A 26,079-nucleotide genomic window follows, 5' to 3' on the forward strand; every position below is an offset into this window, starting at 1 on the left:
GGGTGTGTGTGTGTGTGTATCAAAAACAACAGAAGTTTAGTGATATATATGTACCTCACATATGTATGGGAGGTACCAGTAGAAAATAAGTAAATATCCATAATGTATTTTAAAACTAAAAAAAATCAAAGAGACTAAAGTTAATCAAGATGATTTTTGATGGTGTTTAAAAATAACAAAGACAGATTTTTAGATATTAAAGGATAGCAGATATGCACACTACCAAGAGGAAGATTACCAAATACAAACAAAAATATCTTCAGAAGTAAAAATTCAAAGTAGATAATGAAGAGTGCAGTTGACATCATATGCCAAAGGCATTGCCATTATTGTTTTCAAAATCATTAAAGAATAAGTGTGATATTTAGATATTCAAAACAAGTTTCAGTTTTGCTGTGACTGAAAAAAATTTAAAATAAAATAATTTCTTTAATTATAAAAATGCAGATATAGGTCAAATTTGTATCTCAGTTGCAATAAATATATTGAAATTATAGTTAATAAATATTTTTAAAGTTCTAAAATATTGAAATCTTACCCAGCTATTTCTTTTCCTAATTCATTTTTTTCTTTATTTATTGATCAAAATTATGCTCCAGAGATTGCGTGAAGTCAATACATTGGTTAAATTTCTCTTTTCTATCTTCAGTCTTTTAAAGAAATTAAAGAAAATTATTATTAAAAATCTAGAGACACTCTTCTTTCCTAAAAATATTTCTCGAGTTCATGAGTTATATGTGTGTAAACCATTTTATAACATGCAGTTTATACACTTTATTCCAATAATGACAGATTGAAAAACATAACTTTTTAAAAAACAACCCAAAATGATTTATACTCTCATCAGTATCATTTGTAGAATTTAAACTGCCAAAATTTATTTGGTAAAAAAGTTTTTATGCATAAAATACTAAATGCTAACAATAAGTGAAAAAATAAGTAGTTATATTTATATTTTGGTTTCCAAAGGTGCCCTCAAAGCATTGTCATCAATAGTTCACAATATTCCAGGTTTGTTCATTGATATCTACCTAAGACAATTTTTTGAAAGCTCTCATTTGGTCCCCATAACATTTCTGATTCTAACCTAACTTCCAGATGAGGTAACTATGCTCATTCTCTGTAAGTATTGTTTTATAGCTTTTTGATTTTTTTTTCTATTAACCATTTTTCTTTAGATAAAGTTTATGTGTTGTCTATGTTTCTTGTTCTCAATATTCTCAACTTATAATGGGTTTATCAAGATGTAATGCCACTGTAAACTGAGAAGACCCTGTACTGTGGGTTGAAAATCCTTATTCTAAAATCTGAAGCTTCAAAAATCTGAAACTTTTTAAATGCAGACATAATTTTTCTCAATAGTCAGAAAAAACATGAGTATTGATTAGAACAATTCTCTATTAGAGTGATTTCTGTTTTGTATTGATTAAAATATATTTCAGATAAAACTTTATTATGTCAATGTCTGAAAAAATAATCAGTACAATATATTTAATTGTGTTTTAACGACTGGTAAGATAGAAAATTTTCAATTTATACTGTAACAGGTAGCATGTATGTCATATATTGTTCCCTGCTTAGGCAAATTCATAATAAAACATGATTATGTCTCATGAAAAAATAAAGCAATGTACAATTGAAGGTTAAATTGTTCTGCAACAGCTAGAAAACACATCCTGAAGCACAAGGTCAATGAGAGTCAGAACAGTCAGAGAAAGCTTCATGAAAAACATTAGATCATGGTTGCTTAGGACTGGGGAAGGTGAAGAAACATGGAGGTGGGTTGTGGTGATGACTAAGATGTGAAGTTTCTCTTTAGGGTGATGAAAATGTTCTGAAAATTATTGTGGTGATGGTTATACAACTTTGTGAATATATTAAGAGACATTGAGTTGTATAATTTAAATGTGTGAACTGTATGATATGTGAATTTTATCCCAATAAAGTTCCTTTTTAAACATCCAATGGCAGTATCAAGATAATTTCATTTTCTATTTTGAATATACATACTATACATGATCTAAATATATGTTTATACAATATAATTAAAAAGAAAAAACAAAAGAATTGCCTAGCTATTCAAATACTGTGTATATTAACCTAAACATTTGCATTTTGGAAAATAGTATCATGTCATTGGCATCCATTCACAAAAGTAGAGCTAAGAAATAAGATAATTTTCTGGAATATTCCATTAAACATTCTTCTCTGATTAAATATGGCTTGCCTCACCATGGCAACATAAATCACTGAAAAATACTGTTTATTTGAAGAATAGTCTCTCAACTGGTGGGATAAATGATGTATAATTCTTAAACTTCTTAAGGGTAAATATTATGAGAAAAAATATGTAATTGTAAGAAAAACATTGCAGAATGACAGCCACAGTTTTAAAAATAAGCACATTATAAGGATAATAAAATTGTAATAAAACTAATTATAATGAATATATAAAAGAAGTCTTCCCATGGAAATTAGTATCATAAAACAATTTATATTATTTAACCAGCTATAGATTCATTGTTGGCATATTACATTTAATACATACTTGATTTTTGATTTGAAATCATTTCTTCATTAAATTCTGTATCTCATCTTTGAGATTAATGTGATAACGTGATGTAGCCTCTATTGACGTCTCAGAGAGTAAGAATGTGATGTAACCTCTAGTGAAGCCTCAGACACACACACAGTTTATTGAGATCAGTCAATTTTTTTTGTCTCACAAAGACCTGACAAGACATATTTGTTATTGATTTTGTAAATCATCTTATCAAATTAACAATATTTACTTTCAAAAACATCCCCAAATATATTGATTCACCTTATTTTCTTCATTTGTACACATTGCTGCTTGTTAGTGAATTTACTTAAGGACATAAGAAGGTATTATCTTCCTGCCAAATTGGTACTGTCGTACTACTCAAGAGATTCATCCCACTAGTAATTTGTCCCTTAATGAATCTGTAATGCTTCACAACTTACTGAAGTCCAAAAAGAAAAAAAAAAAAAAAAAAGGCGGGACTAGCGTTGGTAAATTCTACGCAGTGGAATTCTTTCCTTCTTCTGTATTAGAAGCACAAATCAACATCAAAGTTCCTCACATATTCAATCAACTGCTGAAACTGCTGAAGTGTTTCCAATAGATTTTTATCTCAGAGTAAAAGTATTTTTATTTCAAAGGCTTTAGAGGCCCTAGGTAACCGGTCTCCACATCCCTTCTGACCTCAGCTGCTATGTTTCTCTCCTCTACTCACTTCTTTTGTACTATACATGAACCCTGCCACCTCTCATGAGTTGAAAAATGGGGATCCAAGGCAAAGCTAATAAATCACAGATAGCCACAATGATCTTTCTCTGGGACAAAGTTCTATTCACATCTCTGAGCCTTGAAATAGAAATTATGAGCAAATTATTTGTAACAATATTCAAAATAAATTATAAATACCAGCGGGGTGATTAAATCAAATTTGATATTGCTAAAATTCACTACATTTGTCCTAAGATATTATTTAACAAAACGCAGATGCCTTTAAAAAATTGAGAGGTTATAACAATACATAATTTGAGATTCAAATATGTTCAGATTAAGTCAAATTGACATAAATGAAAATAAAATTCTACCAACTAAAATATATAGAAAGGTACTCAAAAGTATTATTACAAGATGCAGAAATGTACACTTCAAAATATATTTCAAATACACTTCAATTCCTCTGGAAAATTTAGAATTAACTGTCAAAGTAAATTGCTGAATTGAATCTTAATTTCAAAATACTAATTGCTGATGGGCATTCCCATTTATCTGCTTCATTGTGGTCATAAAATGTGGCCACAAAGAGACATTAAAAACTTTATTTCAGCAGTATAAACCAATGTCATTAATGTTAATCTATTAAAAATCTTTAACTTAAACTCATAAAAGTTCATCAGTGACACAATGTCTTTACTCAAAGTAAAACGTCTCTCAGCTTTCACTTTCATTTGGTGGAAATGAGGCATGTTTCTAAGCTGATATAGTAAGTACATTTATCATCTATTTATACATATATATATGCAACTAGATTCAGCATTTAGCCAAGGCCATTTTCTTTCAGGAAGGTTGAAAAGTATTTACATTTTTTGATACTTACTTCTGTTTCTGCTTTCTCTTTTTCACATTGATCTGTACATTCTTTTAAATGGTTACCGTAATTAAATCCTCCTCATTTTTCTCTTTTAGGAGATGATGTTGCATTTTCTTCTCAAGAAAATGAATATTAATTGTTATCTTGCTTTTGTTAGCTTTCTTAAGTGCATGAACTAATTGCTGTCGAAGCCACATATTTTTGCTTTGTAGTTGAAATAATGTCTGCTCCAGAGACTGCTGCTGTTCAGTGTGTTTGTCCACATTATCTTGTTTGTTTTGATACATGTGTTCAGCTTTCTTCATTTGACACTGTGTTTCACGACAGTCTCTTTGTGCATGTTCTGAAACCAATGTATTTTCTCTTAGAGCATCTCCTGCATAATTGAGATTAAATTTTAGGCTTTTGGATTTCCTTTGAGCTTCACAAAGTGGTTGATGGAGCATCTCATTGTTATATATTGTATTACGCACATCAACATTCATTTTTCCTTGCAAATGAGTATCTCCTGCACTGTGGAAAGCAAGTTCTTGTTTTTTTCTTGATGTCGCACTTTGATCATGGTCTTGCAAAGCAGAAGCCAGTCTAGGATGGTATGATTCAATTTCTGTCTCCAGTATTTCTTTGTCTTGTTTTTCCTTCAATTTAGAAGTCAGCATTGTGTTCTCTGCCATCAGAACTTTAAGCTGCCCACTATACTGAGATGCCCTTTTTGTTAACGTTTTCTCTTTCAGTTTTAGGGTCATTTGAAGGTCAGCATTCTTTTCTTGTAAAATCTTAATGTCCTCAAAGTATTTATTTTCCTTCTCCTGGTGTTGATGTTTTAGTGTGTCTATTTCCAGTTTTAGCATTGCAATCTCCTTTTTCAACATGCAATTTTCATGAAAGAGATCATTGTCATTTTCATGAGGGTGAGAAACCTAAATAAAATAAAATAAACTTTTAGCTAGCACTCAATAAAATGGCATATCATAGTTCTTCTGAAATTAAAGAATAACTTGTACCTTCATATAATGAAAGGGCTTTTATAAATAGGTATTGGTTGAGGAACCATTGAATCAAAACCTCAAATACTATACAGCATGAATTCCCCAAAGTTCAAACATTTATTTGGAGACAATGAATTCATGACAGTAAAAAAGAAATGACTAGAGAATTTTTAAGAGCCTCAGAATTGGGGAAAAAAAAAAACTTTCCCTGAATTACAACAAGCTCAAAAGTAGAAAATATAAGATTAATCAGTTTGACTACATATGAAAATTGGGTTTACACTCTGATGTCTAACTTATACAAGATCCCATACTAAGAGCCTTAGTGCTGCATATATTTAGACAGATACAATTTCTGGAAGCTTTTTCAGTTCCTTTTTCCTGAGAATATTCTCTAGATATTTTATTTTTTAAGAAACATAGTTAATTTTAAGAATTATATTTATGAATATTTGATAAGTTGAGACATTGTAACAAGCACTTTTAGTTTTCACAATTCAGCAAGGAAAAGATTAAAAATATAAACAAGTTGTAGGATTTTCTCCAAGCCTTCTGAGTCTGCATCCAGGACTTCTTCACCAAATCTCAGTTAATTTTACTGGGCAAATATGTAAATACAAAAGAAGTCTTCTATTTCAAAACAAAAGTGGTAAAGAAGATACAATCTAGAGAGCCCTACTTAGAATACTATGAGCTTATTTACTATGACAATAACTTTTGCCTCTTGATAATGTTTGAGTCAGTATTAAATGTTAACTTGGAAAAATACACTAAACTATGTTGCTAGGAACAAAATTCTTACCAATAAATTATCACTAAGTATATGGTAGGGATTATCATTATTTTCAAAAGCTCTTTGTACTGAAATAAGATACTATTTGGATGCCATAATTTCTAATAAATAACTGTAGCTACAAATGTCATAGTTAATTTTAAGACAATATTTTCCTTCAGGACCTGAATAATACATACTAAATCAAAGGGATATTAAAAGTAATACTGATGAAATAAAGTTAGAAATATAAATTTTTTGCCAGAAATTGATTCACCTGATTCAAATTACTTGTTACACTCTTCAATTCCATATCTTGTATTCTGAGAGCCTGTGAAAGTTGTTTCACTTCTAACTCGTTCCTATGTTGCTCTTTGAGTCTTCTTAATTCTTCCCTAATTTTTTCATTTAATATGTCGACATTTCTTCTCTTCTTCTTGATTTAAAGCCAATCTGCCATGAAACATACTTATCTTAACATTCATTTTGTTAGAAAATAGAATTCACTTTGAGATCTACTTCTTCCTATACTGGTTTATTATTCCAATAAAATTTCTATATTCCTGAATTGTTTTCTTTCTAGTTCTCAGGTATTTATTACTCCAACATCTTCCAAATGACATACATACTTGAAAAATAGTGAGAAAAAACATGTTCTAGTTAGAAAGTTTCTGTTTTTAGTAGCTTTGATGACTGTTATGGAAAAGAATATTGGAAGCTATTTGGTACATTTATGAGTTGAAAATTATTTTTTAAAAATATCACACAGTGAAAATTCCTCCTCAATGAAGACAGATCATTTAGAGCTAACTGATTACAGTGACATTACTTTTTATAAAAAAAGTTTACAGATTTATTAGACATAAATATTCCTACTTATATGGTCAGTATCACTAAAAATAATTTTAATACTAAAATCTCAGACTAGGTTAAACAGTGTAATATCTGTTATTCCTTTTGTTTCCTTTTTGAGTAATACTTTAAACATGTCTTGTTGATTATTATATATTTTCAACAAATTTTAAATCTCTTTTAGAACAAAAAAGAATATAATATTTAATTAAAGAATAAAAATAATATGTATTTTTAACATAGAACTCTTAATTAATTTTATTTATGTAGGAGAGCAAGAGATGTTGAATAAACTAATCATAAATTACTCTATATTTTCTTTATATTCCATGTACATTAAGATTAAAAGAGTATAAGTAAAGGAAATTGATTCTTGGGGAGAGAAGAATGGCAATTTCATAATCTCTTTGTTGAACTGTAAATGAATATAAATTTTCTTGAGAACAATTAAGAAGTAATGAACAAAGAACTTTTTAAAAACTTACTATAATTTAACCAATTTTTTTTTTATACTTTAAGTTCTAGGGTACATGTGCACAACATGCAGGTTTGTTACATATGTACACATGTGCCATGTTTGTGTGATGCACCCATTAACTCGTCATTTACATTAGGTATATCTCCTAATGCTATCCCTCCCCCCTACCCCCTCCCCACAATAGGACCTGGTGTGTGATGTTCCCCTTCCTGTGTCCAAGTGATCTCATTGTTCACTTCCCACTTATGAGTGAGAACATGCGGTACTTGGCTTTCTGTTCTTGTGATAGTTTGCTGAGAATGATGGCTTCCAGCTGCATCCATGTCCCTACAAAGGACACGAACTCATCCTTTTTTATGGCTACATAGTATTCCATGGTGTATATGTGCCACATTTTCTTAATCCAGTCTATCACTAATGGACATTTGGCTTCATTCCAAGTCTTTGCTATTGTGAATAGTGCCGCAATAAATATACATGTGCATGTGCCTTTATAGCAGCATGATTTATAATCCTTTGGGTATATCCCCAATAATGGGATGGCTGGGTCAAATGGTATTTCTAGTTCTAGATCTTTGAGGAATTGCCAAACTGTTTTCCACAATGGTTGAACTAGTTTACAGTCACACCAAGAGTGTAAAAGTGTTCCTATTTCTCCACATCCTCTCCAGCACCCATTGTTTCCTGACATTTTAATGATCGTATAAGGTGTAAGAAAAGGATCCAGTTTCAGCTTTCTACCTATGGGTAGCCAATTTTCCCAGTACCATTTATTAAAGAGGGAATCCTTTCCCCATTTCTTGTTTTTGTCAGGTCTGTCAAAGATCAGATGACTGTAGATGAGTGGTATTATTTCTGAGTGCTCTGTTCTGTTCCATTGGTCTATGTCTCTGTTTTGGTATCAGTACCATGCTGTTTTGGTTATTGGAGCCTTGTAGTATAGTTTGAAGTTAGATGGCGTGATGCCACCAGCTTTGTTCTTTTGGCTTAGGACTGTCTTGGCAATGCGGGGTCTTTTGTGGTTCCATATGAACTTTAAAGCAGTTTTTTCCAATTCTGTGAAAAAGTCATTGGTAGCTTAATGGGGATAACATTGAATCTATGAATTACCTTGGGCAGTATGGCCATTTTCATGATATTGATTCTTCCTATCCATGAGCATGGTATGATCTTCCATTTGTTTGCATCCTCTTTTATTTCACTGAGCAGTGGTTTGTAGTTCTCCTTGAAGAGGTCCTTTATATCCCTTTTAAGTTGGATTCCTAGGTATTTTATTTTCTTTGAAGCTATTGTGAATGGGAGTTCATTCATGATTTGGCTCTCTGTTTGTCTGTTACTGGTGTATAAGAATGCTTGTGATTTTTGCATATTGATTTTGTATCCTGAGACTTTGCTGAAGTTGCTTATCAGCTTAAGGAGATTTTTGGCTGAGACAATGGGGTTTTCCAAATATACAATCATGTCATCTGCAAACAGGGGCAATTTGGCTTCTTCTTTTCCTAACTGAATACCCTTTATTTCTTTCTCTTGCCTGATTGCCCTAACCAGAACTTCCAACACTATGTTGACTAGGAGTGGTGAGAGAGGGCATCCCTGTCTTGTGCCAGTTTTCAAAGGGAATGCTTCCTGTTTTTGCCCATTCACTATGATATTGGCTGTGGGTTTGTCATAAACAGCTCTTATTATTTTGAGATATGTTCCATCAATGCCAATTTTATTGAGAGTTTTTATCATGAAGGGCTGTTGAATTTTATCAAAGGCCTTTTCTGCATCTATTGAGATAATCATGTGGTTTTTGTCTTTGGTTCTATTTATATGCTGGATTATATTTATTGATTTGCGTGTGTTGAACCAGCCTTGAATCCCAGGGATGAAGCCCACTTGATCATGGTGGATAAGCTTTTTGGTGTGCTGCTGAATTCGGTTTGCCAGTATTTTATTGAGAATTTTTGCATCAATGTTCATCAGGGATATTGGTCTAAAATTCTCTTTTTCTGTTGTATCTCTGTAAGGCTTTGGCATCAGGATGATGTTGGCCTCATTAAAAGAGTTAGGGAGGATTCCCTCTTTTTCTATTGATTGGAATAGTTTCAGAAGGAATGGTACCAACTCCTCGTTGTACCTCAGGTTGAATTTGGCTGTGAATTCTTCTGGTCCTGGACTTTTTTTGGTTGGTAAGCTATTAATTATTGCCTCAATTTCAAAGCCTGCTATTGGTCTATTCAGGGATTCAACTTCTTCCAGGTTTAGTCTTGGGAGAGTGTAAGTGTCCAGGAAATTATCCATTTCTTCTAGGTTTCCTAGTTTATTTGTGTAGAGGTGTTTATAGTATTCTCTGATAGTAGTTTCTATTTCCATGGGGTTGGTGTTGATATCTCCTTTTTCATTTTTTATTGTGTCTATTTGATTCTTCTCTCTTTTCTTCTTTATTAGTCTTGCTAGTGGTCTATCAATTTTGTTGATCTTTTCAAAAAGCCAACTCCTGGATTCATTGATTTTTTGGAGGGTTTTTTGTGTCTCTATCTCCTTCAGTTCTGCTCTGATCTTAGTTATTTCTTGCCTTCTGCTAGCTTTTGAATGTGTTTGCTCTTGCTTCTCTAGTTCTTTTAATTGTGATGTTAGAGTGTCAATTTTAGATCTTTCCAGCTTTCTCTTGTGGGCATTTAGTGCTATAAATTTCCCTCTACACACTGCTTTAAATGTGTCCCAGAGATTCTGGTATGTTGTATCTTTGTTGTCATTGGTTTCAAAGAACATCTTTATTTCTGCCTTCATTTAGTTATGTACCCAGTAGTCGTTCAGGAGCAGGTTGTCCAGTTTACATGTAGTTGAGTGGTTTTGATTGAGTTTCTTAGTCGTGAGTTGTCGTTTGATTGCACTGTGATCTGAGAGACAGTTTGTTATAATTTCTGTTCTTGTCCATTTGCTGAGGAATGCTTTACTTCCAACTATGTGGCCAATTTTGGAATAAGTGCAATGTTGTGCTGAGTAGAATATACATTCTGCTGATTTGTGGTGGAGAGTTCTATAGATGTCTATTAGGTCCGTTTGGTGCAGAATTGAGTTCAATTCCTAGATATCCTTGTTTACTTTCTCTTTAATTGATCCATCTAACGTTCACAGTGGGGTGTTAAATCCTCCCATTATTTTTGTTTGGGAGTCTAGGTCTCTTAGTCTCTAACGACTTGCTTGATGAATCTGGGTTCTCCTGTATTGGGTGCATATATATTTAGGATAGTTAGCTCTTCCTGATGAATTGATCCCTTTACCATTATGTAATGGCCTTCTTTGTCTCTTTCGATCTTTGATGCTTTAAAGTCTGTTTTATTAGAGACTAGCATTGCAACCCCTGCTTTTTTTTTCTTTTCCAATTGCTTGGTAGATCTTCCTCCATCCCTTTATTTTGAGCCTATGTGTGTCTCTGCATGTGAGATGGGTCTCCTGAATACAGCAAACTGATGGGTCTTGACTTTTTATCCAGTTTGCCAGTCCGTGCCTTTTAATTGGATCATTTAGTCCATTTACATTTAAGGTTAATATTGTTTTGTGTGAACTTCATCCTGTCATTATGATATTAGCTGCTTATTTTGCTCGCTAGTTGATGCAGTTTCATCCTAGCATTGATGGACTTTACATTTTGACATGTTTTGCAATGACTGGTACCTGTTGTTCCTTTCCATGTTTAGTGCTTCCTTCAGGGTCTCTTGTAAGGCAGGCCTGGTGGTGACAAAATCTCTAAGCATCTGCCTATCTGTAAAGGATTTTATTTCTCCTTCATTTATGAAACTTAGTTTGGCTGGATATGAAATTCTGGGTTGAAAATTCTTTTCTTTAAGAATGTTGAATATTGGCCCCCACTCTCTTCTGGCTTGGAGAGTTTCTGCTGAGAGATCTGCTGTTAGTCTGATGGGCTTCCATTTGTGGGTAACCCGACCTTTCTCTCTGGCTGCCCTTAACATTTTTTTCTTCAATTCAACTTTGGTGAATCTGACAATTATGTGTCTTAAAGTTATTCTTCTCGAGGTGTATCTTTGTGGGGTTCTCTATATTTCCTGGATTTGAATGTTGGCCTGCCTTACTAGGTTGGGGAAGTTCTCCTGGATGATATCCTGTAGAGTGTTTTCCAACTTGGTTCCATTTTCCCCGTCACTTTCAGGCACACCAATCAGACGTAGATTAGGTCTTTTCACATAATCTCATATTACTTGGAGGCTTTGTTCATTTCTTTTTCTCTTTTTTATCTACACATCTCTTCTCACTTCATTTCATTCATTTGATCTTCAATCGCTGATACTCTTTCTTCCAGTTGATTGAGTCGGTTACTGAACTTGTGCATTTGTCACATAGTTCCCGTGTTATGGTTTTCATCTCTATCATTCTCTAAAGGATTTCTCTACATTTGTTATTCTAGTTATCCATTTATCAAATCTTTTTTCAAGGTTTTTAGTTTCTTTGCGCTCGTTATGTAGTTCCTCCTTTAGCTCTGAGAAGTTTGATCGACTGAAGACTTCTTCTCTTGACTCATCAAAGTCATTCTCTGTCCACCTTTTTTCCGTTGCTGGCAATGAGCTGTGTTCCTTTGGAGGGGGAGATGCACTCTGATTTTTTGAATTTCCAGCTTTTCTGCACTGCTTTTTCCCCATCTTTGTGGTTTTATCAGCCTTTGGTCTTTGATGTTGGTGATGTACTGATGGGGTTTTGGTGTGGGTATCCTTTCTGTTTGTTAGTTTTCCTTCTAAGAGTCAGGACCCTCAGCTGTAGGTCTGTTGGAGTTTGCTTGAGGTCCACTCCAGACCCTGTTTGCCTGGGTATCAGCAGCGGAGGCAGCAGAATATAGAATATTGCTGAACAGCGAGTGTTGCTGTCTGATTCTTGCTCTGGAAGCTTCATCTCAGGGGTGTACCCTGCCGTGTGAGGTGTGAGGTGTTGGTCTGCACCTAGTGGGGGATATCTCCCCCTAGGCTACTCAGGGGTCAGGTACCCACTTGAGCTGGCAGTCTGTCCCGTTCTCAGACCTCAACCTCGGTGTTGGGAGATCCACTGCTCTCTTCAAAGCTGTCAGACGGGGGCGTTTACCTCTGCTGAGGTTTCTGCTGCTTTTTGTTTAGCTATGCCCTGTCTCCAGAGGAGGAGTCTACAGAGGCAGGCCGGCCTCCTTGAGCTGTGGTGGGCTCCACCCAATTCCAGCTTCCTGGTGGCTTTATTTACCTACTTAAGCCTCAAGAATGGTGGGCGCCCTCCCACAGCTCTGCTGCCATCCTGCAGTTAGATCTGAGACTGCTGTGCTAGCAATGAGGTAGGCTCCGTGGCAGTGGGACCTTCTGGGCCAGGTGTAGGATATAATCTCCTGGTGTGCCTTTTGCTAAGACCCTTGGTAAAGCACAGTATTAGGGTGGGAGTTACCCAATTTTCCAGGTGTTGTGTGTCTCAATTTCCTTGGCTAGGAAAAGAAATTCCCTTTCCCCTTGTGCTTCCCAGGTGAGGTGATGCATTGCCCTGCTTCAGCTCTGGATGGTCATGCTGCACCCACAATCCAGAGTCAAGTGTCCGACACGACCCAGTGAGATGAACCTGGTACCTCAGTTGAAAATGCAGAAATCACCTGTCTTCTATGTCACTCACACTGGGAGCTGGAGGCTGGAGCTGTTCCTATTTGGCCATCTTTGGCATGCCCCCCCCAGATATTTTTATATTGAAGGATTTATTCCAAGTCAATAATTAGAAAGGATAAAAAAGATTTACATGCAGTTATGCATTGCAGCACTTATAATATAAAAAAATTAAAAATCAAAAATATTAATTTGTTAAGTAATGGGATTTCCAAATAATGACCTTCTATATAGCCATTAAAGTTGTGATTTAATAAATATGCGTTTAATTATCAGCAGAAGTATTCACATTTAAGAACTTGTATTATTTAAAAGAATTTGACACTCTACAAGACAGAGATTTTTCTCTCCAGTTAAACCTCAGAAGGTAAGGCAGCTTTTACAAAAAGTATCCTACATACCTTTAGTATAAATAATTGAAATATTTATTTAAAACTAGGATGTCATACCTCACACTGCAGAGCTCTTGTTCCCATTTAACTTTTTGGTTCTCTAACTGTGATTTTATTTCTTTTGCTTCTGATAGTTCCTTTTGTAGTACACAAAATTTATTTTTCATTTTTTTCAGTTTTGTTGTAAGTTGTTCACAGTGATCTTTTTTAAGTTCCCGTGCTCTTTTACAAGAAGGAACTTCATCCAAGATTTTTGATAGGCTAGTTGAATCTGTCACAAGGAAGAGATAGAAATAAAACGTATTAGTACTTTTGGGATATAAAGGGCTGCATATTTTAACAATCAATAACTCACACACTGAACAAATTTATATTGATTGCCTACCATGGGGAAGGCATTATACTACGTTCTGCAGATTAAACAGAAAAAAACAAAACAAAACAAAACTCTGCTCTTGTTTAGCTTAAAATATAAAATAAAAAGCAAAGCCCCAGAAAAGTTACAATTGTAAATTCAGATAGATACTGTAAGAAAACAGATTGCTTAAAATAAGATCTATACTAGGCCCATGGAAAAATCCCCTGAGGAATGTATGGCTACACTGAGGAACAAATCCTGAAAAGGATGTAGTTGAGCAAGTGGGGAAGAAAAGCATTTTAGCCAGTGTGTGGCATGTGCTGAAGCTCTAGTGTAGTCTGCCTCTAGCCACAAGAGAACAACAGGTGTTGATTTTTCTTCTTAGCTAAAATAATTAAAAATAAAACACACAAAATACACTAAACAATTTTTTAGACAGTGGACATTAGGCAAAGAAGATGATAATCCCTGAAAAACAGAAAAAGAAAATGGAAAGCAAACCTCATGAATGTTTCAGCTTCCTGCCTTGACAGAGATTCCAAGACATGACACAGGAAGAAAAAACTGAAGTGGAACCTACCAGACTCTCTTGGTTGCATTGCTGAAGCTTAGAGTCTGGTAAAACCAAAGGAGACAGACAACACCAAACAGAACACTGAGGAGGAGAGAGAGATACAGAAGCGAAAGCAAGAAACCCCTGGAAATCCCCTCCCAGTATTTAGCAAAATAATGAAGATTGCATGTGAGCCAGAAAACTACCTAAGACCAAGCCAGGTCAGGGGAACTTATAAAGTTAGTGAAAATCACACCTGTGCTTACATAGTACCAAGAAGAGTGCCTATTTTTATAGATTTGCCTGGGAAGACTCAGACTTCCCAGGAAAATGAATAGTCTGAAAGGTCTTGCCTCAGGTGTGGGGAGTTAGCTCATGCCATAAAAAGAAAAAATAAAAAGGATCAAGCTGTTTATACGTAACTCAACTCTATTCTACAATAAAAATCAAGAAGATAAGTAGAGCAATAGAAGATACTTTAAAAAACTAAATTACACTTGTAAAGATACAAGTTACAATGCTGGAGATGAAAGCTACGCTGAGTAGATATGAGCATAGATTGATTTGCCACCAAGAAAGAAAAGTTTCATAAATTTGAGACACTAGAGAACTATCAGCAAACTCCCAACACATAATATATAAGTCCCTAAAGAAGTAGGAGGCGAGACAGAAAAAAAGTTTGAGGAAAAATTGGCTAAATATATTCTAAACTTAATGAAAGCTACAATCCCACAGATCCAGGCTGGTATCTGTCTGGAAGTGAAGAAATGAAAATATAAGATTGTAATTTCTTATACCATCTATGTTATGATGTAATATTACTTGAAGGTGGGTTGTGATGAGGAAAATCCATACACTATATATCCTAAAACAACCACTAAGACAGCAAAGCAAAGAGTTATATCTAATAACCAAATAAACTTATATGACAAAAAGATATGACTAAATCATAAAGAAATATAAAACTAGATCAATAACTAAAAAACATTATACCTATATATATACATATAAAACTAAATCATAAAAATTACTAAACTAGTCTGAAGGAAGCAGAAAAAGAATAAAACAAAGCAAAGAAGATCTGGGACTAATAGATATCAAACAGCATGGTGACAGACAATTTTTATCATATCAATAATTACATTATAAATTAAACTGATCGAAAAACCTCTGCTCAAAGGCAGATTGTCAGAATGGATATGAAAGTAAGATCTACCTGTATAACACCTATAAGAAATAAACTTTAAATATAAAGACAAAAATTGGTTAAAGATGAAACAAGACACACCACACTAACACGTGACAAAAGAAGACTGAGGATGAGTGGTTGTATTAATACCAAAGTACATTTCATAGCAGAAATATTACCAGCAATAAACAAGGTCATTTTATAGTGACAAAGGGTTCACTTAATCAAGAAAACATAACAGTCCTAAATATTTTTGTAGAAAATAATGTAAATCCTTCAAAATACATGATACAAAAATAGATAGAACTGCAAAAGAAATGGACAAATGCCCAAGTATAGTCTAAAATTTCTAAACCCCTTACTCAAGTAGTAGAATAAGGAGGCAGAAAGTCGGCAAGAATGTGGTAGACTTTACACCATTCTTCAGAAGTACTTAAAGACTATATTCTAGATCATATCTTAATGAAAGGATTGAGAAGGATTTAGGTCACACAAAACATGTTACCTGACCCAAAAACAATGAAATTAAAAATCAATAATAAAAATGTACCTGGAACAACTCAACTATTGGAAATTAAGTAACATAACATCCAAACAACCCTGGGTTGGTTCCAAAAATAATAAAAAGAAAAATTAGAAAGTATTTTGAACTAACTTCAAATGAAAACACAACACGTTAGATATTGTAAAATGCATCTACAACAGCACTTAAATAAAAATTTTCAGCACTGAATGTCTACATTAGAAGACTCTCAAATAAATAACTTTGACTTTTACCTTAAGAAACTAAAGAAAAAAATAAGAAAAAAGTAAACTCAATGGAAGTAGAGGAAATGATAAATATCTGCATTGGCTTGAATGTTTTTGTCCTTGCAAATTTCATATGCTAAAATCAAATCACAGAGGTGATGTTATTAGGAGGCAGGAGTTTTGGGATGTAATTAGGTCATGAGGGCCACCCTTCATAAATGGATTAATGCTCTGATAGAAATAACCCCAGAGAGCCTCTTTATCCTTTCTGCCATGTGAGGACACAGGGCAAAAGAATGCATCAATGAATCAGGAAGTGGTACCTCTTCAGACATAAAATCTGATGATACCTTGATCTGGAACTGTGCGGCTTCCAAAATTGTGAGAATTCAATCTATGTTCTTGATAAGCTCCCAACTATAGATTTTTTAAATAATAGGCAAAGAGAACTAAAACATCAGAGATGGAACTAATAAAACACAAAAATGATAGAAAAATTGAACAACACCAAACACTTTGAGAGGATCAATAAAAGCAAAAGTCTATCTAGCCAAACTAGCTCTTGAAAAGAAAAAGCTACAGTTACTAACTCTGGAAATGAGTTAATGTGACATTATTTCAGATTCTACAGATACTTAAAAATACAAGGTAATATTAAAAAATGTATGTGAATAAACATGACAACTCAGACAAAATTGACAAATTCATTGAAATGTGAAAATTACCATCTGATTTTTGACGAAACTGAAAAAAAAAAAAGCAATGGGAAAAGAATTCCCTATTTAATAAATGGTGTTGGGAAAACTGGCTGGCCACATGCAGAAAACTGAAAGCTGACCCCTTCTTTACACCTTATACAAAAATTAACTCCAGATGGATTAAAGACTTAAGCATAAAACCTAAAACCATAAAAAGCCTAAAAGAAAACCTAGGCAATACCATTCAGGACATAGGCATGGGCAAGGATTTCATGACTAAACATCAAAAGCAATGGCAACAAAAGCTAAAATTGACAAATGGGACCTAAATAAACTAAAGAGCTTTGGCACAGCAAAAGAAACTAGCATCAAAATGAACAGGCAACCTTTAGGATAGTAGAAAATTTCTGCAATCTATTCATCTGACAAAGGGCTAATATCCAGAACCTATAATAACTTAAACACATTTACAAGAAAAAAACAAACAGCTCCATCAAAAAGTGGGCGAAGGATATTAACAGACACTTCTTCAAAGACGACATTTATGCAGCCAACAAACATAGGAAAGAAAAATTCATCATCATTGATCATTAGAGAAACGCAAATCGAAACCACAATGAGATATAATCTCATGGCAGTTAAAATTGCAATCATTAGAAAGTCAGGAAACGAGCCTGTAATCCCAACACTTTGGGAGGCCGAGACAGGCGGATCATGAGGTCAGGAGATCGAGACCATCTTGGCTAACACGGTGAAACCCCATTTCTACTAAAAAATACAAAAAACTAGCCGGGCGAGGTGGCGGGTGCCTGTAGTCCCAGCTACTCAGGAGGCTGAGGCAGGAGACTGGCGTAAACCCGGGAGGCAGAGCTTGCAGTGAGCTGAGATCTGGCCACTGCACTCCAGCCTGGGTGACAGAGTGAGACTCTGTCTCAAAAAAAAAAAAAAAAGTCAGGAAACAACAGATGCTGGAGAGGATGTGGAGAAATAGGAACACTTTTACACTGTTGGTAGGAGTGTAAATTATTTCAACCATTGTAGAAGACAGTGTGGTGATTCCTCAAGGATCTAGAACCAGAAATACCATTTGACCCAGTCATCCCATTACTGGGTATATACCCAAAGGATTATAAATCATGCTACTATAAAGACACATGCACACGTATGTTTATTGCGGCACTATTCACAATAGCAAAGACTTGAAACCTACCCAAATATCCATCAATGATAGACTGGATAAAGAAAATGTGGCCCATATACACCATGGAATACTATGCAGCCATAAAACAGGATGAGTCCATGTCCTTTGCAGAGACATGGATGAAGCTGGAAACCATCATTCTCAGCAAACTAGCACAAGAACAGATAACCAAACACTGCATGTTATCACTCATAAGTGAGAGTTGAACAATGAGAACATATGGACACGGGGAGGGGAACATCACACACCAGGGCCTGTTGTGGGGTAAGGGGCTAGGGGAGGGGTAGCATTAGGAGAAGTACGTAATGTAGACGATAGGTTGATGGGTACAGAAAATCACCATGGCACATGTATACCTATATAACAAACCTGCACGTTCTGCACATGTAACCTAGAACATAAAGTATAACAATAATAATAGAAAAAAGAAAAAAATTTTAACTAGGAATAACAGTATACTGATTCTGGCAAACATTCAGAGGAAACCTTTATGTAAGAAATCCAATTCTTTTTTCCAAAATAAAAATGGTGTCAACAATAGAAAAATAAAATCTAGTCAGTAGTCAAAAAAAAAAATACAATATCTCAAGAAAAAATAGATAACCTGCATTGCCCTAAATCTATAAAAGAGTATTAAGTCATACTTAAAAATTTTCTTACAATGAAAAGTCCAGGCCAAGAATACTACACTGGTGGTTTCTACCAAATATTCTAGAGAAAAAATGAGATATAATTCTAAACAAACTCTACCCCTAAAATAAAAGAAAGTACGATATAGTTTGGATGTGTGTCCCCTCCAAAATCTCCCATTGAAATGTAATCCCCAATGTTGGAAGTAAAGTTTGGTGAGAGGTGAATGCATCATGAGGAAAGATTTCTCACAAATAACTTAGCACCATGCCCTTGGTGTTGTCCTCATAATAGTGATTCTCATGAAAATTGGTCATTTAAATGTGCATGGCACCTCCCACCTCTCTCTCTTTCTCCTACTCTGGCCATGTGATGTGCAAATTCCTGCTTCAGCTTCTGCCATAACTGTAAGCTTCCACAGTCCTCCCCAGAAGCAGAGCCCCATGTTATGCTTCTTGTACAACCTGTAGAACTGTGAGCCAGTGAAACCTATTTTCTCATAAATTACCCAATCTCAGGTATTTCTCTATAGCAATGGACAAATAGCCTAATACAGAGTACATTTCAACTCATTGTATAATGCTAGCATTACTCTAAATCAAAACCAGATGATATTATTATAAACAAGAGAAATGCCTTATGAACATGCATGCAAAATTCAACCAATTTGTGAAGCAACAATGATAATCTTAGAAAGATGAGTGAATAAACTGTGCTATAGTCATACAATGGAATATTACTAAGGACTAAAAGTAGATGAACTATCAAGCTATGAAAAGACTTAAATGCATATTTCCAAAAATGACATTATCCATAAAACAAAATTATGGATAGAGTAAAAAGATCAGTGATGGTTAACAAAAGGTTGAGGAGCAAAGATGTGTGTTGATATCCTGTGTTTTTCCAATTTTCAGAACTTTTGGCTCATCTTTCTAATCTGAAAAAGAGAGTCATTTCTTCTATTTAAGTTTACTTTCACTTGCTTGAGACATGTTATCACCCTTGAGGGTGTGGCTTTAATGTATGCTGAGGAATACAATTTGTTTCTGAGTGCTGTCAGGGGAGTCAGCCTCTGTATGATTCTTTTGGATATATGTAAACTTAGTATGGTGGTTTTCCCAAATGCTAGTTCTCATGGCAGCATACTGGGCATGTGAGAAAGCCCTTGATGTACTGTGGCAGAAGTGGGTAAGAACATGCTTTGTCTTTGTTTTACTGGTAGGAACTCTCTGTTGCCTCAGGTTATCGGCAAGCCTGTGTAATGCCTAGTGCCCAGAATTCTCTACTCAGCTCCAGAAAGAAGGACGAAGCTTAGCAAAACTACACTGACAAGCTGGACTGAACTGACAAAACTGGCCTGCTGTTTGGATACCTTAATGAGGAGCACAAGCACCAGCCAAGACAAGGGTCTCAGGAAAAGCTCTTAGTGAATGACAAAGAGGATCCCAGAGGAAAGAGAAAACGCGGCAACAGTTCTGTCCTGAGTGGTCATGAATGGCTCGGCTTCCTTATCAAAACCCTGACCTAAGACTCATAAAAAGCTTATATGACTTTTTTTCTTCAAAAAAGCAGTCTCCTGTCTTCCTCTCCCCACAAAAACACACTATGTCTGATAGTTGCCATTTACCCAGATAAGTTTAATTAAATATCAACCCTCATTTTCTTTCAGGAATTAATATTTTACTATTACTTTCTTTGATTGATTCAGCAAACTTTATGATAGTTTGTTTTCCAGGATAAATTATTCATCAGTAAGATTCTTCAAAGATATGTATACTTTTATATCAATGAAATTTATGTCTAGTCTCTTAAAGTTAAAAAAAAAGTCTAGGTTCAAACTATATCAAAAGCGTGCAGAGTCCCAGGTGACAAAAAGTAAATATGTAACTATTTTCCTTTAAAAACAAAAACATTGAGTTTAAAATTTTTGAGTGAAAAAAGAAAAAAAAACACACAAGAAAAATTTTACAAACCATTTCATCATCTAGAGCCCATTTATCATATGGCATCTGTGAATCTCACACATAGCTAACATATACTGGTTAAAAACTATGAGAGTTTCTGAAGTACAAGATACACTGAGAATCACTTACTAAATTACAAACATTCATCATATTCTTTAATTTATCCTATAATTGAGAAGGTACACAGTTACAATGATAGTTTAGTTGAATGTAAAATTGATGTCTCATCAATGAAAGTGTAATGAATTCATGAGCAAGGATGTATATTAGGGAATAATAGTAAATAAAAATATTCATTGTTTTCTATACACATGTGGTGTAGTTTTATGTCTACATTTTTTTTTGCATCCTCTCATTTATCCATTTGAATGTTTCTTGATCTCATGTCAGTGAGCATATACAATTCATAAAGAAAATAATGTATAAAAAAATTTCACTATTGAAATATTCATTCAAAAACTTGACTGTTAAACATTAATTAGGTATAAACATTTTTATTTTGAAATCAGTATAATATTTAAAAATTAGTTTTAGTATTCAAGTAATAAATTTAGTATTTTTTGTTTGTTTCTAATATTAGTCTGATTTGATTTATCATATTAGTCTCTAACAAATTTTTATTTTTTTATTTTAATTTTTTTTGAAATGGAGCTCATTCTGTCAACCCTGCTGGAGTGTAGTGGCGTGATCTTGGCTCACTGCAACCTTCAACCCCAGGGTTCAAGCAACTCTCCTGCCTCAGCCTCTTGAGTAGCTGGGATTACAGGCATGTGCAACCATGCCAAGCTAATATATATATATTTTTTAATATTTTTAGGAGAGACAGGGTTTCACCATGTTGGCCAGGCTGGTCTCGAACTGCTGACCCCAAGTGATCCACCCACTCGCCTCAGCCTCCCAAAGTGCTGGGACTACAGGCATGAGCCATCGGGCCTGGCCTTCTAACAGATTTTTATAGAACAGCAATTTTACTAACAAAGCCAATAGTTCATATTCAAATTTTTCTCACTTAAATAACTAATATCAACAAAACATATCTCTATGAATCCTGAAAGCAATAGAGAAGAGTAATGAGTCACTGTGGTAGACCCAAATCTAGTAATCCCTCCTTCTTCCAATACTCTCCAGAGCATACCCAATATAATCTTTTGGAGTGAAAATATTCCAAATGCATCTGAAGCGAGTTCACTCAAGTTTCCTTCTTAGAAACTTCAAAATTACCTAGTTAGCTTCTTCCCCTCACGCCCCTTCATGCCTCACAATTGCTATTCTTTAGCAAAAATAATCTCCAGATCTGTGGTCTTGATTCTTTCCCTTCAGCACTTTTTAAAATAAATTTTCCTACCACTTTCTTTCCCTTTCAGAAGTAGTATCATGCATCTATAAATTCTTTTGTTGTTTTTTAACCTCTGTCTTCTCCTCTTCTGGCTAAAAACATACTTAGAAATAAAATCAAAATAATGCTTTCCCTTGACTCTGTTATGTCTTGACATTCCATCCAATTGCTCTTCTTCCAAATTATTTCAATGAAAACTCTATACCCTTGCTACTCAGTGCATGGTCCAAGAACCACCAGCATCAGCATCACCTGAAAATTTATTAAAACTGCACAATCTCAAGTCTGTTGAATCAGAATGTGCATTGTTAACAAGTTCTGTAGCTCAGTTATTAAAGTGTGAAAACTTCTGGACCATACTGAAAAAAATATACACGTATGTGGCTGCCCATATATGCCAATAATATATTCACCAATAATAGATAAAACATGGCTTTGCATAGTCAGGTAATTCCATCCCTAATGTCTTCCACAAATGAGTAAGAAAGGGTGGATATTTTTTATTGTTATTACACTTCAAGTTCTAGGGTATATGTACACAATATGCAGGTTTGTTACATATGTAGACATGTGCCATTTTGGTGTGCTGCAACCATTAACTCGTCATTTACATTAGGTATTTTTCTTAATGCTATCCCTCTCCTCTCCCCTACTCGATGACAGGTTCCAGTGTGTAATGTTCTCCACCCTGTGTCCAAGTGTTCTCACTGTTCAATTCCCACCTATAAGTGAGAACACGCAGTGTTTGGTTTTCTGTCCTTGCAATAGTTTGCTCAGAATGATGGTTTCCAGCTTCATCCGTGTTCCTATAAAGGACATGAACTAATCTTTTTTATGGCTGCATAGTATTCCATGGTATGTATATGCCACATTTTCTTAATCCAGTTTATCATTGATGGGCATTTGGGTTGGTTTCAAGTCTTTGCTATTGTAAATAGTGCCACAATAAACATATGTGTGCATGTGTCTTTATAGTAGCATGATTTATAATCCTCTAGGTATATAACCAGTAATGGGACTGCTGGATCAAATGGTATTTCTAGTTCTAGATTCTTGAGGAATTGCCACACTGTCTTCCACAATGGCTCAACTAGGTTACAGTCCCACCAACAGTGTAAAAGTGTTCCTATTTCTCCACATCCTCTCCAGCACCTGTTGTTTCCTGACTTTTTAATGATCACCATTCTAACTGGTGTGAGATGGTATCTCATTGTGGTTTTGATTTGCATTTCTCTGATGACCAGTGATGATGAACATTTTTTCATGTGTCTGTTGGCTGCATAAATGTCTTCTTTTGAGAAGTGTCTGTTCATATCCTTTGCCCACTTTTTGATGGGGTTGTTTGCTTTTTCTTGTAAAGTTGACTTCTTTATAGATTCTGGATATTGGCCCTTTGTCAGATGAGTATATTGCAAAAATTTTCTCCCATTTTGGAGGTTGCCTGTTCACTTTGATTGTAGTTTCTTTTGCTGTGCAGAAGCTCTTTAGTTTAATTAGATCCCATTTGTCAATTTTGGCTTTTGATTCCATTGCTTTTAGTGTGTTAGTCATGAAGTCCTTGCCCATGCCTATGTCCTGAATGGTATTGCCTAGGTTTTCTTCTAGGGTTTTTATGGTTTTAGGTCTAATGTTTAAGTCTTTAATCAATCTTGAATTGATTTTTGTATAAGGTGTAAGGAAGGGATCCAATTCCAGCTTTCTACATATGGCTAGCCAGTTTTCACAGTATCATTTATTAAATAGGGAATCATTTCTCCATTTTTTGTTTTTGTCGGGTTTGTCAAAGATCAGATGGTTGTAGATGTGTGGTGTTATTTCTGAGGGCTCTGTTCCATTCCACTGGTCTATATGTCTGTTTTGATACTAGTATCATGCTGTTTTGGTTACTGTAGCCTCGTAGTATAGTTTGAAGTCAGGTAGCGTGATGCCTCCAGCTTTGTTCTTTTGGCTTAGGATTGTCTTGGCAATGCAGGCCCTTTTTTGGTTACATCTGAAATTTAAAGTAGTTTTTTTCCAATTCTGTGAAGAAACTCATTGGTAGCTTGATGGGGATGGCACTGAATCTACAAATTACCTTGGGCAGTATGGCCATTTTCATGATACTGATTCTTCCTCTCCATGAGCATGAAATGTTCTTCCATTTGTTTGTATCCTCTTTTATTTTGTTGAGCAATGGTTTGTAGTTCTTCTTGAAGAGGTCCTTCACATCCCTTGTAAGTTGGATTCCTAGGTATTTTCTTCTCTTTGAAGCAATTTTGAATGGGAATTCACTCATGATTTGGTTCTCTGTGTGTCTGTTATTGGTGTGTGGGAATGCTTGTGATTTTTGCACATTGATTTTGTATCATGAGACGTTGCTGAGGTTGCTTACATCAACTTAAGGAGATTTTGCGCTGAGACGATGGGGTTTTCTAAATATACAATCATATCGTCTACAAACAGGGACAATATGATTTCCTCTCTTCCTAATTGAATACCCTTGAGTTCTTTCTCTTGCCTGATTGCCCTGGCCAGAACTTCCAACACTATGTTGAATAGGAGTGGTAAGAGAGGGCATCCCTGTCTTGTACCAGTTTTCAAAGGGAATGCTTCCAGTTTTTGCCCATTCAGTATGATATTGGCTGTGGGTCTGTCATAAATAGTTCTTATTATTTTGAGATATGTCTGCTCAATACGTAGTTCATTGAGAGTTTTTAACATGAAGCGCTGTTGAATTTTGTCGAAGGTCTTTTCTGCATCTTTTGAGATAATCATGTGGTTTTTGTCTTTCATTCTGTTTATATGCTGGATTGCATTTATTGATTTGTGTACATTGAACCAGCCTTGCATCCCAGGGATGAGGCCAACTTGATCATGGTGGATAAGGTTTTTAATGTGCTGTTGGATATGATCTGCCAGTATTTTATTGAGGATTTTTGCATCGATGTTCATCAGGGATATTGGTCTAAAATTCTCTTTTTTTGTTGTGTCTCTGCCAGGCTTTGGTATCAGGATGATGATGGCCTCGTAAAATGAGTTAGGGAGGATTCCCTCTTTTTCTATTGATTGGAATAGTTTCAGAAGGAATGTAACCAGCTCCTCCTTGTGCCTCTGGTAGAATTCAACTGTGAATCTGTCTGGTCCTGGACGTTTTTGGTTGATAGGCTATTAATTATTGCCTCAATTTCAGAGCCTGTCATTGGTCTATTCAGGGATTCAACTTCTTCCTCGTTTAGTCTTGGGAGGGTGTATTTGTACAGGAATTTACTCATTTATTCTAGATTTTTTAGTTTATTTGTGAGAAGTATTTATAGTATTTTCTGATGGTAGTCTGTATTTCTGTGGGGTCGGTGGTGATATCCCCTTTATCATTTTTTATTGCATCTTCTCTCTTTTTTCCTTTATTAGTCTTGCTAGTGGTCTGTTTTGCTGTTCTTTTCAAAAAATCAGCTCCTGGAATCATTGATTTTTTGAAGGTTTTTTTTGTGTCTCTGTCTCCTCAGATCTGCTCTGATCTTAATTATTTTTTGCCTTCTGCTAGCTTTTGAATGTGTTTGCTCTTGCTTCTCTAGTTCTTTTAATTGTGATGTTAGGGTGTCAATTTTGGATCTTTCCTGCTTTCTCTTGTGGGCATTTAGTGCTATAAATTTCCCTCTACACACTGCTTTAAATGTGTCCCAGAGATTCTGGTATGTTGTATCTTTGTTGTCATTGGTTTCAAAGAACATCTTTATTTCTGCCTTCATTTGGTTGTTTACCCAGTAGTCATTCAGGAGCGGGTTGTTCAGTTTCCATGTAGCAGTGTGGTTTTGAGTAAGTTTCTTAATCCTGAGTTCTAATTTGATTGCACTATGGTCTGAAAGATAGTTTGTTGTGATTTCTGTGCTGTTACATTTGCTGAGGAGTGCTTTACTTCCAACTATATGGTCAATTTTGGAATAAGTGTGATGTGATGCTGAGAAGAATGTATCTTCTGTTGATCTGGGGTAGAGAGTTCTGTAGATTAGCTCCACTTGGTGCAGAGCTGAGTTCAAGTCCTGGATATCCTTGTAAACCTTCTGTCTCATTGATCTGTACAATTTTGACAGTGGGGTGTTAAAGTCTCCCATTAGTATTGCCTGGGAGTCTAAGTCTCTTTGTAGGTCTCTAAGGACTTGCCATATGAATCTGGGTGCTCCTGTATTGGGTGCATATATATTTAG

At 35.0% G+C, this 26,079-nt stretch overlaps 1 protein-coding gene across 1 annotated transcript in view; it reads right to left on the reverse strand.

Annotated features, from left to right (window-relative positions):
• Positions 1-2,526: 2,526 nt before the first annotated feature.
• LOC711226 (ankyrin repeat domain-containing protein 30B) overlaps positions 2,527-26,079 on the reverse strand; it is a 115,460-nt gene continuing 91,907 nt past the window's right edge. Inside the window, 7 exon segments of the mRNA XM_077947962.1 lie at positions 2,527-2,679; positions 2,682-2,732; positions 4,134-4,201; positions 4,204-5,047; positions 6,166-6,318; positions 11,513-11,540; positions 13,277-13,490. Of these exon segments, the coding sequence (XP_077804088.1) occupies positions 2,629-2,679; positions 2,682-2,732; positions 4,134-4,201; positions 4,204-5,047; positions 6,166-6,318; positions 11,513-11,540; positions 13,277-13,490 (1,409 nt within the window). The 3' untranslated portion in view covers positions 2,527-2,628.

The sequence above is a fragment of the Macaca mulatta genome, chromosome 9 (assembly GCF_049350105.2).
Source record: "Macaca mulatta isolate MMU2019108-1 chromosome 9, T2T-MMU8v2.0, whole genome shotgun sequence".
Classification (NCBI taxonomy): Eukaryota; Metazoa; Chordata; class Mammalia; order Primates; family Cercopithecidae; genus Macaca; species Macaca mulatta.